Source organism: Rhinolophus ferrumequinum, chromosome 9, assembly GCF_004115265.2.
Source record: "Rhinolophus ferrumequinum isolate MPI-CBG mRhiFer1 chromosome 9, mRhiFer1_v1.p, whole genome shotgun sequence".
Lineage (NCBI taxonomy): Eukaryota > Metazoa > Chordata > Mammalia > Chiroptera > Rhinolophidae > Rhinolophus > Rhinolophus ferrumequinum.
Window position 1 is genome coordinate 10025232 of NC_046292.1, and position 16537 is coordinate 10041768.

At 51.7% G+C, this 16537-nt stretch overlaps 1 protein-coding gene across 7 annotated transcripts in view; it reads left to right on the top strand.

Annotated features, from left to right (window-relative positions):
- The window catches only part of KAZN (kazrin, periplakin interacting protein), a 1005443-nt gene that overhangs the window by 926659 nt on the left and 62247 nt on the right, over nucleotides 1-16537 (top strand). For all 7 annotated transcript variants that reach the window (XR_004423856.1, XM_033114228.1, XM_033114229.1 and 4 more), the window contains one exon: nucleotides 13130-13266. Coding sequence is in view for 6 of the 7 variants with exons in the window: in XM_033114228.1 (XP_032970119.1) it covers nucleotides 13130-13266 (137 nt within the window). In the remaining variant the exon portion in view is untranslated. The remainder of the gene's footprint in view (nucleotides 1-13129; nucleotides 13267-16537) is intronic.

The window sequence follows — 16537 nt, forward strand, 5'->3', positions numbered from 1 at the left end:
TTGATAAATAAAACACGCTTTTTCTTCCTCTGCCAAATTAGGAAGCAGTGGCAGAGGATCTCCCAGGAGGCAGATGAATGAAGGTCGGAATGTGAGTTTTGTGGCTGCCAAAGCTGATCTGAGAATGTGACTCAAAGTCGTGGACACGGCTGCTGGTTAACACTTTCTGCTGCCAGAAGTAGATAGACTTATCCACCCAGCCTGCACAGGGGGGCACCTGCGGCCCTCCAACAGTTGTCCCTTCATAGTAACAACTCTTCACGTGCCCTGTATGGATTATAAAACTCATCTTCAGGCATATCTCATCTATGAGGTTGGCAGGATTTGATTGTACCCATTCCACAGAGGAGAACACTGAGTCTCTGAGAGGTCCCGGGGCTTTCTGAAGGTACACGGCTAGTGATCTCATGATGGTTCCACCCCTCCCCATGGCCAAGACCAGCGTCCACCCTGGCCATGCAGCACCCCACCTGGATGGTGGGCACTGCCCACCTGGATGAGATTAAGAGCAGGACCCTGGAGCCAGAGCAGCTGGGCTGAATCCTATCTCCCTCCCCCGGTTACCAGCTGGGTCAGCCTAACCGATCTTCGCCTCAGTTTCTTAATTTGTAAACTGGGGATCGTGATGGTCACTACTCACAGGATGGCTAGGAGGGAAACCTTACAAGACCTAGAACAATACCTGACCCATAGAAAACACTCGATGTAAAGTGCTGCTACTGATGTCATCATCCCGGGGCTTAGGGAAGCCCACACTGGTTTCATCCTGTGAGCACTGTCTCCACACCTTCGTGGATGTCTTCCCTCTTCGCCCCACCCCAGCCGCACATGGAAGGTGCTGTCTTTGCCAGTGTGGGACAGAGCTGGCCTTTGAACCCGGGACCAACCCGAAATTCATGTTCCTTCTCCAGCCGCAGGAGTCCTGCAGGATTCACAGGGAGGCAGCCACTCTCCTGGCCCATACCAGGAGCTGCCATCACATGGGGTGTCTGTCCCCTGGTGACAGGAGGGCCACCTGCCCCCTAAGATGATAAGAGCTAATATTTACCGAGCACTCCCCCTGCACTAGACACCGTTCTGAGTGTGTTACACGTAAAATACCTGTCCTGTGAGGTGGGCGCCGTTTCCGCAGCTTTTTATTAACGTGTAACATACAAACAGAAAAGTGACGATCTCAAGTTTACAGCTTGGGGAATTGTCACAAACTGAACACGCCTGTATGACCCCACCCACCCACGTCAAGAAGTAGAACACCCTTAGCTTCCTGAAAGCTCTCCTTTGTCTCCTTCCTGTCGCTGTCCCCTCCACGGACAGCCTCTTCCTGAATTCTCACCACGTAGATTAATTTTGCCTTTTTCACATGCTCTAAAGGGCGTCCTACAGTATTTACGCTTTTGTGTCTGGCTTCCTTGGCATTTCATCTGTGTGGTTCATCCAAGCTGTGTCGTTAGATCCAGTCGTCTCCTGTGTGAGGGGACTAGATGGGTGCAGCCCGTCTGCTGAGGGGCATCAGGTAGTTTCCAGTTTGGAGCTTTTACGGGTAGTGCTGTGAACTTTTAGTGCAGGTCCTTTGGTGAATACCCCGGTGCGTGCTTGTGGGACATACGCTAAGGTCAGAACTAGTTTTATCCCTCTTGTACAGATGCAGAAAAGTGGGATAATGTGACTTGCTGCAGGTCACAACTCTAGCATGTGGCAAAGTTGGGGTTTGAGCCCAGACAGTCTAGCTCCAGGGTCCACACTCTTGATCTCTGCTCTCTCTACGGCCGCTCTTCTTCTGAACTTGCTCTGGGTGGAGGCTGAACATAGCCACCAGTTTGCCTCCTACCTCTAACCTTGAACAGCCCTGCTGGCTGTGTTGAAGACCGGGCCCCCAATCACTGGGCGCTCAGGGCAGCTTCCTGAAGGTTCCAGAGGGCCTGATGGACCATCTTGAGGGTATGACAGCAAAACCTAGAGGATGTGTGAGTCCCGATGGCCACACAGCACACCAGCTTGCGCCCCGATGTCTTGCGTCCCTGTCCACCGGCCACTGCCTTCCAAACTCTTCCTGCTCCTCTCGGGGCCACGCCACGCCGCCCTCTTGCCTGAGAATGACCTCACGCACCAACACGAGCCTTTAAAAATAGTCCTCACTGTGTGGGGCGTGGGGCCTGCCGCTGATGCTGCTTTTCCAGAAATCGCCGCCCCACCCCCACCCCAGTCTGGGGAATGTCACTGTTTGGGCCCATCCCTGGCACTATTTTTAGTGGCAATGTGGAGGAAGGAGGACTTTTCCTGTATTCGCCTTCAGTGGCTGGAAAACAAACACCACCGCCTCCCTAGCCAGCTCTCTCATTTCCCTCAGCAGGAAGTGGGGGCCTGGCTCCCCGGCTTTCCAGGTGAGCTCTGAGCAATTCCAGAGCCAAGGGAGGGGCAGGCAGTGACACTGTGCCCCACCCCCAATCAGGACCTAACAGCCTGCGAAGGGTCCCCGCTGCTCCCCCAGCAGGTGTCTGTCTAATCACCCCCTGGGGCTGACCTTACCCCACCATCTACAGCTTTTCCGTTTGGAAACCCGTGGGCATCTATGCTTGAGGCGGCCTCTCAAGGGGGCTAATAAAGGCCACGCACCCTCTCCTCCCATCACTCCCTGCCCAGGCTTCAAGAGGGCATTCCACGCCTCTACTTATACTCCCCTAACAGGGCGCCCATTCCCTCTCAAGGGACCGTGTCCCTTCTGGGATGACTGACTATCTGACTATTAGACCGTCGCTTAGAAGGTAAACCACGGCCAAGTAATCATCGTCAGGTAAAGCGCTTTTGCTCTTATTGAATGTTTGCCACAGTAGAATGGGGTAGAAACTGTTATCCCCACTTTATACATGAGGGGGAAAGGCACAGAGAAGTTAAGGAACTTACCGAAGGTCACACAGCTGATGAATGGTGGAGCTGGGCTTTGAGCCCAGTTCCCTGTTGGCAGCTGCGGCTGGGCCCAGCTCTCTCCCGTGTTGCCTCTTCTACAGGCACCTGCTTGGATCAGCAGTCCAGCACCCATGTGAGGCCCACAGACATAGTTGGGTGTTAGGATTAATCGCCAATACTGAAAAATAAAGAGACATTTAAGACGTAAAAATTATGATAATCTAGAGTGTGGGGTCTCTCGAAAAGTGGAAAGATGGGGTATAGCAGACTCTCCAGGCGGGGCTTGTGTCTAGGTCCCTACTTGCCCCTACTCTCTTCCTGGTGGTCCCTGGTAGGGCCCTGGGGATGGTCGCACAATCCATCCCTGGGAATGGCGATCCCGTCTTGAGACCCTAAGCTGAGAATCAGGGAGGGGCAGCTTGAGATATTTGGAGATTGTGAGCACAGCGACTTCCTCACCCTGCACAAGCCTCCAAGTCATTTACCCCCACCTTTCTTCATCTGCGTGTGCCATACCTAATGCTACCTCCTGGAAATACTGTCAGACGAGGCCCGGGCTTCTGGGCTGGTCTGGGAGGCTGGCAGGCCCTGAGCTGTCAGTCGGTTTCCGGGCCCCTGGTGCAGACAGCTGTGGGGCTTGACAGGGATGGTGGTGAGCACCCATGTAGCAAGTACCGGCACGAGTTGTGGGCTTTGGAAACCCAGAAAGAAACGTCATTGAACTCTGATGAGGGGAGAAGGCCAGGAAGCCTTCCGCAGAAAGGCAGAGGTGCTTCAACGAGCGTTCCCCTCAATAAACAAAGACTAGGTAGTGTTATGTGGTGGCGAGTTCAAAGGAGAAAAGAGAAAAGGGAGTAAGGAGGGTGTCCAGGGAAGGCTTAGCTGAGAAAGTGACATTTGAGTAAAGATCTGGGGGGTTGGGGACGTGGTCCGCGTGGATAAGAGGTTGTTACAGGCAGAGGAACAGCCTGTGCAAAGAAGCTGAGGAAGAAGGGTATCTGCATGGACCAGGAGCCGCAGGGAGCCAGGTGGCAGCAGTGGGCTATGGGCAGGGGTGGGTGTTGGGGAGAAGGTCAGAGAGGTATGGGTAACGGGGATGACCGATCACATGACTCTTCTTATGGATACTTGGAAGGACTTCGTGCTCCGGGAAGTGACATGCTCTAACTTGCATTTTAAGGGGACTGCCCCTGCTGAGTTGACATAGAAAAAGTATCTGGGGTCCATCCCCAGCCCCGAGCACCTTAAAATTCTACTGGTGCCTTGGGTCAGCGGACGCTTTGAACCACGTGAGTCTCCTTGTGTCCTGCTTCCGACGTGGCAGGAGCAACATGAAGTGGCTGTGGACGTAGTTCACAGAGCCCGAGGCAGTTTGGCAAGAACTGCAGCCGTTTTGCAATCAGCTCTGAGAGCAGCAGGGCCAACGCTCGGGATCCTGGCAGGTGTGTGTCAGGGGGTGGAATTAGCCTGTCTTGTCCTACCCAGGGCGGCCAAGGGGAAACGGGCAAAGGTAAGCAGAACTGTCTCTGCCCCCAGGACATGGGAAATACTGGACGCTGCTCAGTGGTGGCCATGGAGCAGGTCCTCTCTGCTCCCCAGGCCTTTGTCCACCTTGTTCAGTCGTTCAGGAGTCAGTCGGTCAGTATTTACTGAGCACTTACTATGTACCAGGCACTGGTCTAGGCACAGCAGTGAGCAAGGCAGACAGGTCCCTGCCCCCAGGGAGCATATGTTGCTAGTTGGGGGTAGACATGAATATATGTAAGTAAACCCAGTGATCCTTCATTTACCTTTGACCCCGTTGAGGGAAATACTCTGCTCTCTCACCTTTAAAATGGGCACGTTGGAGTTTGCTTGCCTCCATGTCATTGACGTGAATGGACTGGTTTTCCACCAGTTGAAAGAATTGCGTCTCGCTCTCGTGGTTAAATGGAGTTAACCTTGGTTCCATGGAGTGTCATGGTAGTTGGCACAGCATGGACCCACATAAGGCTCGCCAAACCATTGTCAAACATGCCAGTTCTGATCAATCAGTGACAGCGTCTGCCTTTCCATCTGCGGCAGAGCTGGCAAATCTGTCTCTTCCTCCCGTGTTATGGCAGACATCCCCAATCAACCCAGGCTCCTCTAGACCCTGGTTGGTTAGTGATATCTGCATGGCCACAGGCCTGGAAAAGTAGAACCTGTATTCCCGATATTTGCCTTTCCTACCCCACGCAGGAGGTAGGAAAGGTCATGCTGCCTAACTTTCTAGGCAGCACATGGAGAGAGGAGCTGAGGGGATTTCGGGGAGATCATGGGCCTGAATGTCAAAGTACTGGAGATAGATAGTTCTGCCATTCATCGGGATGTGAGACGGTCAAGCCACTTCACCTTGAAGTGACCAGAAATAGGGAATTTCCATTCGGGAGGAGCAGAGCTGGCCAGGTCAGACCCCGGACCACTCAGCCATGTCCGTGTGTGACCAGGCCTGGCTCTGCAGGGACGGTTTTCTCAGCTGCCACTTGTGGCTGCCACTTGTCCGGGTGCTTGGCTGGCTTTTCTTGCTTACCTGAGTGCCACATGATGGGGCAAGATAAGAGACTGCTTATTAACCTTTATAAAGTAGGGTGAACTCTAACCTGTTCTGGACTCATCTTGGTTAGCTTTCAAACAGGGAAAAAAACAAACAAACCAGTGTATGCCCGTCCCATAAGTAAGTGTGTGAGTGTTTAACTTGCTTCCCTGCTCTGTGCCTTCCTTCTCCCTGCCCTGGGCCACTTCTCTGGGCCCTTTTCTCAGATTCCAGTCTGTCAGTGATATCAGTCTGTGTTTTCTGCAGCCTCTTGGGGTCTGAGCTCAGGCCCGGGAGCCCTGGGGAGTTGGAAGACAGGAAGAAATGATAACATTTAATAAGCACCTACTGTATTCAGGTGTTGGGTAATGTCACATAGAGCCTTAACTGCTGGGGAAACGTGCTCAGAAAAATTACATGTGGTATCTAAGGGCACCCCGCTGGTAATGGGCACACGCCGGACTGGAATCCAAAGCTTCGTGCATCTGAAACTGTCTTGCTGAGGCTCTCTTCTCCCTAAATACTCAAGGTCAGCATCTGATAGTTCACTCGGGATATGGCAGTCTTTTCTGTGTAGGGCAGAGATGATTATATTTTAAGTCCCCATTCTACAGATGAGGAAAGTAAGGCTTAATTACACTTCCATATGTAGACTGCAAAGCCAATGCTTTTAACCCAACTGTATTGGCCTAAGAATTTGGAAACCTGGGATGACTCACTATATGATAGTGGATATTCCTTTTCCCTCTCTGGGCCTCAGTTTCCCCATCAGTAAAGGGAAATTGAGCTAGAAGAACATTTGGGCATATTTTTATTCAGAGTCCTTTGGCTCTGGCTCCGGCCTGCCCACCCCTCCTTTCCCGGAAGCTGTAGGTGCTAAAGGCTCAGCAGGTGAGGAATGTTGACTGGAAAAGAGAAGGGCAGCCCTCTGCTGGCAGGGTCAGGGATCACACACAGGCTGAGGTCTGCCCCTCCCCACCTCTGAGTCCAGCTTTGTCCACCAGGCTGGAAATTTTTACAAGAGCTCTTCGCCTTGCACCATCCAGAACCAGGCTCACAGTCTGCTGAGCTCAGACTCATGGGAGTGAGATTGTGCTGGGGCTGGCTGAGGACCCTGCAAGCAAGGGGGGTAGCTGGTGAAAGATTCCTTAAGAGCTGCTGACTTTCGCTTGCACACGCGTGCACACACACACACACACCCCTCCTTCCAGCAGCCATGAAGTGTGCACAAGAGTGCCTGACCACCTTTAATGGAAACCTCGCAAAGCCCCTTGGGACTGTATAGCCACTGCAGGAACAGCCTCTCGTAGTGGAAGAAGTAACTGGATCACCCATTGGTTTTGTGCAGCCATGCCGGTTCTTCTGTTCACAACACTGTGCTTTCACGGGGTTGATGAAGGAGTATGAGGGGTTCAAGGTCAGAGTCAGGGATGCAAGTCCAGGGCCTACTACTTGAGCCATGTGCGTCTTGGGGAGTAAGTTAACCCTTTGAGCCTCAGTTTCCTCTTCCACAGGGCAGGTGCAGCCCTGTCCCCAGCACAGGGTCCCAGGAGCAGTTGAGGCTGACCAGGCTGTGCAGGGTTGGTGGGGGTTGGTGATTTTGGAGGCGCAGAGCAGAGGGATCGCAGGGGGGGTGGGTGCTGGGGCCAGGTGAGTGCTGCCACCACTACTTGGCCAGGTTCCTCAATCTCCCTGGGTGTCCATTTCCTCCTCTGTAACGTGGAATGACTTCATAAGGTGGTTATAAGAATGAAGTGACAAAAACCTGTGAGGGGCTTGGTGCAGTGCCTGGCACATGGGAATCATTTTACTGTAGGAAATTCAGGACTGGGGACATAAGTGACTTGCTCAGGGTCTCAGAACAGGGACGGAACCCAGATCCTCTGACCCCAGACCAATGCCCATCCTGCCTCATCACGTGGTGTTGGTCACAGCCATGGACATATTCGTGGTGGCGAGTGGTGGAGGTGAAGTCTCCTAGGACCTCAGAAGCCAAAGGAAGCTCGCAGAGTCTCTTCATCCTGGGGTGAAACGAGGTGCAGAGAAAGGAAAGCTGAGAGTCTGGCCCCTCCATCCCCAGCAAGCTTGTCACTGCATGCACTGCCTTCTGGGTAAGGAGACCCCCCCTGATGCTCAGAAGCGGTGAAATCCCTGCTCTCCAGGCCCCCAGCCCCCAGCAGCTCAAAAGCTGAGCATTATCCTGTCCTATTCCTTTCACATGTTGGCTGAGCCTTGGAGATGAGGGTCTGCTTTGCCCGAGGAGGGAGTAAAAGGGCCACTGCACAGACCTTTTTTCTCTCTCTGGTCCCCACCCGCTAACAGTCCCATTTGCAGAAGTTAAAACGGGCTGGCTCTGCTCCACACTGCCCCACATCTGTGTCAGGCGTCTGCTGCACAAAGGCCCACCTCAGAAGCGTGAGAAAAGTGCCATCCCCAGAGAAGCGCCATCGTTGTGGGACGGCAGCTGGGCCCCGGGTTCCACCGTCTAGCTCACGCATGCACCCGGCCTCCTCGGAGTTAGAATAATAAGTCCTTCCCCACACACCCTCCCCCAACCTCAAGTTTCCACATTCCTGGAGCCTGCTGGTCTCCTTCCGTGACTCTGCAGGGCCCCCCAAGCGTGACATCACCCGTCGTCGCTGTGGCACTGGTTCTGCTGGCCTGATTGCTGGAATGGGACACGCCTGGGCAAGGCTGATGGCTGGGAAGGTGAACGGAGCTCTGGGAGTGTCAGGCCCAGGCAGAGAGGAACAGTCATGCCTCGCAGACCTCAAGGTGTCAGAAACGTTTGGAGAACGTCAGAACGGTTTTGAAGGAAGCATAAAAGCAGACCTATGACGAAGGAAGGTCGGACATTCCGCTGTGTAGTGTTCATAGCTGTGTGTAGGTAGCTTACATTGTTTCTGGGGGTTCTGTCCTGCTAACCTCCTTGTTTTCTTAAACAGTTGCAATACCATTACCCCCCTTCGGGGGCCTTCCTCCCACCCCCGTCTGAGGGATGCTCAGCCACATTCAGGCTCGATGGGGACACACACCCCACTTGCCATCTCAGCCAGTTCGGGAGTCCCCACATGCTCCCAGGTCCTGCTCCTTCATGTGAAATACCTGGAGTGCGTTGTGCACGTGTGGCTTCTGGAAAGCTGGCCTACTGCAGTGGCATCTCGGTTCACGTCATGGTTCCAAAGGCAACCTTATCTTTGTTTATAAGGGATCTTCACTTGACATTCATTCCCAGAAATTCAGCTTTTGTGTTGTCTCGGTCCTCAGCCTGGCAGGGTCCAGAGCAGGGACCACCCCCAGTGAAGAAACCATGAAATATAAAGGTTTCTGTCATGGGGGTGATGGCACTTCTCACAGCCCACCTTATGTGTCAGTGAGGGATGCATTGGACTGCACGTAATGGCAAATCCCACAAACCATGGGGTTTATTTTCCTCCTGTTATCGGGAATTCTGGCCTGGGTGGTGCCATCAGCAGTCTAGGCTCCTTCTGTCTGTCTGTCTGTCTTTCGGCTCCCCATTTTCAGCTTGTGTCTTCATCCTCATGCTTGCAAGATAGCTGCTGTACCTCAGGATGTCACATCCATGTCCCCAGCAGGAAGAAAATGGAAGGACAAAAAGGCGAGAATTACTGCCAGCGTACCGTGACCTTTTTCTATACAGAAAACAGCGGATTTCCAGGAGACACTTGTGTACACCTTTGTGGCCAGAACTATGACACATGCCTACTCTAGCTGCAAGGGAGCTTGGGAAGCTGAGTGTTATAACTGAGCATAAGCAAAATTGAGGTTCTCTTGGTGAGGAGGAGGGTAGATGGAGAGTGGTATCAGCCGTGTGTGTAGGTTTGTCTCCTCAAACAGATCATCCACCACTCAAAAGGTAGGGACCAATGTCTTGCTCGTCGCTGCTCCCCTCACAGCAGTAGGCATGGAGCCTGACACACAGGGGGTGCTTAATTTGAAAACTGCGGGGAGCTCTCACTCTCCTCTTAGGGAGGAGCTACTAGTCTGAAGGCAGAGGTCCAGCCCTTGCTCCCAGGGGGTCGCCAGTCAGATGGGGGAGACATAGCTCCCTGCTCCTCCACTGATGACAGAACAGTGGCACGCAGCTTCTCCAGCTTGTGCACGGATGGTGCAGGGATGGACCAGCAAAGAGATCCATGGAGGCCAGCAAGAGGCAACGTGACCCCTCCAAGGCCATTTGGCAAAAGTGAAGAAAGGCTCAGCAATGCTGTGGCGGGGTGCGGGGGGACTTCGCAGCCTCTTGCCGGCCTCCACGGATCTCCTCGTTGAGCTCCAGTTGCCAAGAGCAAAGTCTGGAGTTTGGTTCTCATCCAGGTGGGGCTGAAGAAGGAGGTAGATCAGAGCCAAAGGGGGTTTAATTTCTAACCAAAGGACAGAGGCGTGACCACACACCCACAGCGGCCGAAGGGCAGATGCATGAGTCCCCAGGGGAGTCCATGAGACCAGAGCAGCAGCAGCTTCTCTCCACTGGGGCAGAGGGCCCGCCGGAGTCTCCCCTGGTTGGGGGGTCACCTCGGTCGTCACCTCAGTTGGGTCAGTAACCTCCCTAGGAGCGCTTCCCTCTCGCTCTCATGCCCCATCAACGTGGAACCTCCCTGAGTCTGAGTCTGGTACCAGCTCTGCCATTTACTGGTGCTGTGGCCTTAGTTTCCTATCTGTAAAATGGGATGATAAAAACACCCACCCACCCACCCCACAAGCCACCTACCTCTGTCACAGGGAGCACAGCCAGGATGAAAAGAGAAAAGGCAGATGGAAATTTCTGATTCCTCAGCGAGAGCTGGGCCCCAGCTATTCTGTAAGATTCCTTCTAACCAGGTTACATCTTTAGATGTTGGGTTTTTGTAAAATGACATTCACTGGTACCATGGCCACATAATATTAGGGTGCAGGACACAAAAGTAGCCCAGCTCTGCCCCTGTTCCCCTCCCACCCCCACCTTGGAGCCTGGCAGGGCCTGACAGGAGAGAGAAGCAAATGAGTCCTTTCTCCCTGGGCTCTGCTGTCCTGGCCCTTTAAGGTTCCAGCCCAGCAGGCCTGGAATTCCAGCACGGTGACCTAAGTTGCTGCTCTTCCAAGCTGGCCATAAAGAGGACAAGTCCAGCTGTGGGAGCCAGGAAGCTCAAAGCTGGAGTTTAAAGAGCCGCCCAAGACCCAGGGACCCCACTGCATGGGTCTCCCCATGGCTCCTTGCACGTGACAACATAGCTCCAACTGACGTGCCTCCACCCTGTTCTACCCGGGGCAGGAGGGAGGGTGAATGAGTCCCCCTCCCCCCACATCCTGCAGGGCCAGAAAGATGTCAGCTTATGTTGGTCACTGGGCCAGGAGCCCGGGGTCCTGGGTTCTTACGCCATACTTTTTCATATTGAAGTTGGACGTCCAGGACAAGTTAGGGTGGCACAGCCATTGCCTGTCCCATGTCACTGCCCTCTGGGACCCTCCAGTTTTGGAGGTCTTCACTGTAGAGGCAGCACAATGTAGGGTCAAGTGTGTGGGCTTTGGGGTCAGATGTGGCTGTGTGACTTTGAGCAAATGACTTACCCACTCTGTGCCTTCTCAGGCTGGAAGCTTCTAGAACCAAGAGAGTTGCTTTGCCCCCCTCCCCTCCACCTCCATAACCTCTCTTCAGTTTTCTCTCTGGGGAGGGGATGGAGTTCTGGGGGCTCTGGAAAAGCCATGAAGCCCACCCTGCTGCTGGAGCCTGCCCTGCACACACACAGGCTTGTCCAGCTCACTCCAATCGCTAAAGAGCCAGAGCTCTGAGAAGAATCAGGAGGGAACAAAAGTCACACTGCCTTGCCAGGAGGCTGCTTAGAGCATGTGGCACTGTGTGTGTGTGTGTGTGTGTGTGTGCACGTGTGTGTGTGTGTGTGTGTTGGCGTTTAACGGCTTGATTGAGGTATAATTCACATATCATACAGTTCACCCATTCGCTGTGTATATTTCCATGGTTTTTATTATATTCACAGAGTTGTACATCCATCACCACAATCAATATTAGAACATTTTCATCACTTCTTGAAAAGAACCCCAGGCCCTTTAGCTGCGACCTCCATATCCCCAGTCCCCACCCCTCCTACCACCCCCCCCCAGCCCTAAGCAACCACTAATCTATTTCCCATCTCCATAGATTTCCCTAGTCTGGATATATAGAAATGGAGACACACAATATGTGGCCTTTTGTGACTGTCTTCTTTCACTTAGCATAATATTCTCAAGGTTTATCCATATTGTAGCATGAATCACTTCTTTTTATTATCAAATAATATTCCGTTACATGGCTATCCTACATTTTTTAAATTTATTCCTCAGTTGGTGTGCACGTAGTTGTTTCACCTTTTGGCTACTGTGTTTCACGCTGCTATAAACATTTGTCTGTAAGTTTTTGTGTGGACATACGTTTTTATTTGGGTACATGCCTAGGAGTGGAATTGCTGAACCATAGACAGTGTAACCGTGTTTAATCACTTGAGGAACAGGAACTGTCAGGCTGCTTTCCACAGCAGCTGCACCATTTTCCATTCCCACCAGAACTGTATAAAGGTTCCAATTTCTCCACATCCATGCCAACACTTGTTATTGTCATCTTTTCTATTTTAGCCATTGTAGTGAGTGAGAAGTAGTATCTCACTGTGGTTTTGATTTGCATTTCCCTGATAACTAGTTTTATGAAGCATCTTTTCATGTACTTACTGGACTTTTCTTAGAGAAGTGTCTATCCAGATCCTTTGCCCATTTTTTAAATTGGGTTATTATTGAGCTGTAAAGAGTTCTTTATATAGTCTAGATAAAAGTCCTTTATCAAATATCTGATTTGCAAATATTTTCTCTCATTCCCTAGTTTATCTTTTTACTTTTTTTTTTTAATTGGGGAATATTGGGGAACAGTGTGTTTCTCCAGGGCCCATCAGCTCCAAGTCGTTGTCCTTTAATCTAGTTGTGGAGGGCGCAGCTCAGCTCCAAGTCCAATTGCCATTTTCAATCTTAGTTGCAGGGGGCGCAGCCCACCATCCCATGCAGGAATTGAACCGGCAGCCTTGTTGTTGAGAGCTCGCGCTCTAACCCACTGAGCCATCCGGCCGCCCCGTCTTTTTACTTTCTAAATGGTATCCTTTGAAGCACAAAAGTTTTTCATTGTACTGTTCAATTTATCTATTTTTTTCCTTCTGTTGCTTATGCTTTTGGTATCATGCTGCATGTTTTTAATCAAATACTTTTCCCTGTGGAGGAAATGGGGCAGATGATGAACTGTTAGGCTGGGCTGGGTGGTTCTGGTGGGCTCAGGTGAGCCCTGGGGGGGGTCATTTCAGCAGGAAATCAGCTTCCTGGGTGATGGGGGTCACAGGCTCACCCGGCCTCCAGCTCCTTCACCCTGGGAACCTGGCCAGTTCAGGGCTCAGATAGACATTTAACCAAGGACTTGTTCCCCTGGTTGGATCAGTTAAATCTGAGATGTGAGAATAGGAATTCTAGAAACAGGTGGGCCTGGGTGTGAAGCCTGGGAATGCCACTGAGTGACATGGGAGCTTGGGAGACAAATGTCATCTTTCTGAACCCTATTTCCTCATCTGTTAAAAAGGGGATAGAAATAGGGGCTGAGACAGGCAGGTAAAATCTCAGGAACTAACTTGCTCTTCTGTCCCCCAGCCATGAAAGCCGACCGAAAGCGCTTGAAGGGTGAGAAGACGGACCTGGTGAGCCAGATGCAGCAGCTGTACGCCACGCTGGAGAGCCGCGAGGAGCAGCTCCGTGACTTCATCCGCAACTACGAGCAGCACCGCAAGGTCAGGGCTCCCGCCCGCCGTCCCTCTCCCCTCCCCTCCCCTCCACAGACATCAGCTCTCTTCCCGTCCCCCTCCCCACACAAGGTCTGGCCTCTCGAGTCCCAGAACACAGACTCACTGCTCTTGTCACCTTGTGCTCATTTCGGCGGGGGGGGCGCCTACAATGTGTTTGACCCATTGGGGGCTCCATGGCTCCTGGGCAAACAGGCCTGGACAGGATAGCCCAGTCGGTGACAGTTTGACTCTGGATTCTGGCTGGGTTGGGTTCAAATCCTGCCTTCGTGTGTGTGCGTGTGTGTGTGTGTGTGTGTGTGTGTGTGTGTGTCCGTGGACATCTCAGCTTCTCAGAGCCTCAGTTTCCTCATCGGCTAAATGGTGATCATGGTACAGACCTTGCAGAGCTGTGATGAGGACGATGTGAGATGACTGCAGAGCACTGAGCATGGCGCCTAGTGCATAGTAAGCGCTCAGTAAGTGTTAGCTGTGCATCTTATTAACAATGCCATAATAAACATGGGAAGAGCGAGCTGGGGAGCACTGGGGGGAAAACAGGAAATTCTGCTTTCAGGGAGAGGATCTTGGAAGTCTACACAGGGGAGGTGACATATGCGTTGGGCTCTGTGGGATGAGTAGGAGTTTATGGTCAGATGACTGAGGAATTCGGTTCAGCAAATACCTGTGTCTGGTGTATGTGGTGTGGACATGCCAAAGTGGGCACTAAAACTTAAAGCAAAAAAGAGTCAGTCCCCCCAGCCAAGCAGGCCTTAGTGAGCCACTGAATCTACAGGGAAAGAGTTATAATCTTCTGGTGTGCAGGGCCAAAAAACAGGTTCAAGTACATGACACCATATGACAAGGACGGTTGGCATGTCCACTGGGGAGAAAATGAAGCATGGGGTTTGGTTCATTCAGCTTTGTTGGCCATGGAAGGTTGGTAAGTTCTTTGAACAAGAAGTGGTGGCAGGCCCGTTACATGAGTGCATTTGTGTGTGTTACGTGTGAATTGAGAAGCCAGAGTAAGAGACAGGATTTGGATTTAAAAACTTCGTCCCCACAACCCACTTTGGTCTTCACCAGTGACCCTCCCTTCCACGTCCCAAGCGCACAGATCTCTCTCTCTCCATGATGGAAACAACCCCAGGAGAGCTCCCGAGGCCAGGCCACCCACACCCTCTGACTGTGGTGTGGAGCTTTCAGCTGCCCTGAGGGTCGGCCCGGGCAGCAGGGCCCTGGCTTCTGCTGCCTGCATCCTTCACGGTAGGGGACCTGGGGCCCTTTGGAGTCAGCCTCCCTGGCCTGTCACTTGCAGACGGGGTGTGGCCAAAAGTAGAAAATCTGTGGAAGCAGAGAGGAGGAAAGAAGACCCGATTTTCTTGGTCCTCTTCCAGGTCTCAGACTTCTCACTGGGTCCTCACCTGGTGGAAGGGGTGAGGGAGCTCTCTGGGTCTCTTTTACGTAAGGGCACTAATCCCATCAGGAGGTCTCCACCCGTGTGACCTAATCACCTCCCGGAGGTCCCACCTCCAAATACCATCACTTTGGGCAGTAAGATTCCAACATGTGAATTTTAGCTGGACACAAACATTCAGACTACAGTCGTGTGCCACATAACAACATTTCAGACAACGACGACCACATATTCGACAGTGGTCCCGTGCATAGGATTGTAAGCTGAAAAATCCCTGTTGCCTAGTGACGTGGCCCATGACTTCAAAGGATTTGCCAAGGGTGAGGACGTTGCAGAAGTCACCAGGACCGTGGCTTAGATGGCAAACAACGTGAACCAGGGAATGCATGGGAATGACACTGGCGACCTCCCAAGATGGGGTTCCTGAGGAATGGACCTGTGAGGAGGTGTTGGAACTGGACTAAGTAGCTGAAGAAGAGACAAGGAAACTGCCGGAGAAGAAAAAGAACCCCCAAGAAAATTCACCGTGACGAGTTTGGCAGAAGCTTCTGCAGACCTCAACAAGCTCCTTAAAAAGAGTGAAACCATGGACCCAACACCAAAAGGTTTTCATTAATAGAGGAATGTCCGTGGTGCATTATCTGCTTACCAGCAAATCTGTGATGAAAAAAGGAAAGAAACCAAGCAAACCGCCAAGGATGTATTTCTGAAAAACAGCGACACCTCCTCAAGAAGAGGCTCAGGCCGGTTCTTCAGGAAATATTCCAGAAGGCACTGTCATCATAGGGAATGACAGTTCCGTGCGTGTTATTGTCCCTGAAGACCTTCCAGTGGGACAGGACAGTGATATTGATGACCCTGACCCTGTGGAGGCCTCAGCTAACCTGTGTGTTTGTGTTGTCCTTTTTAGCAAAAAAGTTAAAAAGTAAAAAAATTAAATTAAATTAAAATTAAAAAATACATAAAAGCTTATAGAATAAGGATATAAAGAAAAATATCTTTCTACAGCTGTACAGTGTGTTCATGTTTTAAGCTGTTATTACAAAAGAGCCAACAGATTTTTAAAAAAATGAAAAGTTTATACAGTAAAGTTAAAAAGTTACTATAAGTGAAAATTAATTTATCACCGGAGAAAGAAAACATTTTTTTTTTTTTATAAATCTAGTGTAGCCTAAGTGTGCAGAGTTTATAAAGCCTTCCATGGTGTACAGTGACGTCCGCAGCCGTCACGGTCACTCCCCACTCACTCACTGACCACCCCCCCCCCCAGAGCACTTCCAGTCCTGCAGGCTCCGTTCATCCTGAGTGCCTTATTCAGGTGAACCATTTTCTGTCTTTTGTACTGTACCTTTTCTGTCCTTAGACATGTTTAGATACACAAATACTTACCACTGTGTTACAGTCGCCTGCAGTATTCAGTATAGTGACACGCTGTACAGGTTTATAGCCCAGGAGCAGTAGACTGGACCACACAGACTAGTTGTGCAGTAGGCTGGACCATCCAGCAGGTGTGCAGTGGGCTGGACCATCCAGCAGGTGTGCAGTAGGCTGGACCACACAGCCTAGGTGTGCAGTGGGCTGGACCATCCAGCAGGTGTGCAGTAGGCTGGACCACACAGCCTAGGTGTGCAGTAGGCTGGACCATCCAGCAGGTGTGCAGTGGGCTGGACCACACAGCCTAGGTGTGCATTGGGCTGGACCATCTAGGTTGTGTGAGTGCACTCTGCGATGCTTACACAACTACAAAATCGCCTAACAATGCAGTTCTCAGAACGTATCCCATCCTTAAGTGACACATGACGATATAGCACTACCTGTTTCTCTCAGTCTACCTCTCTGCTTTCTCCTTCCCCAGCTGGAGGG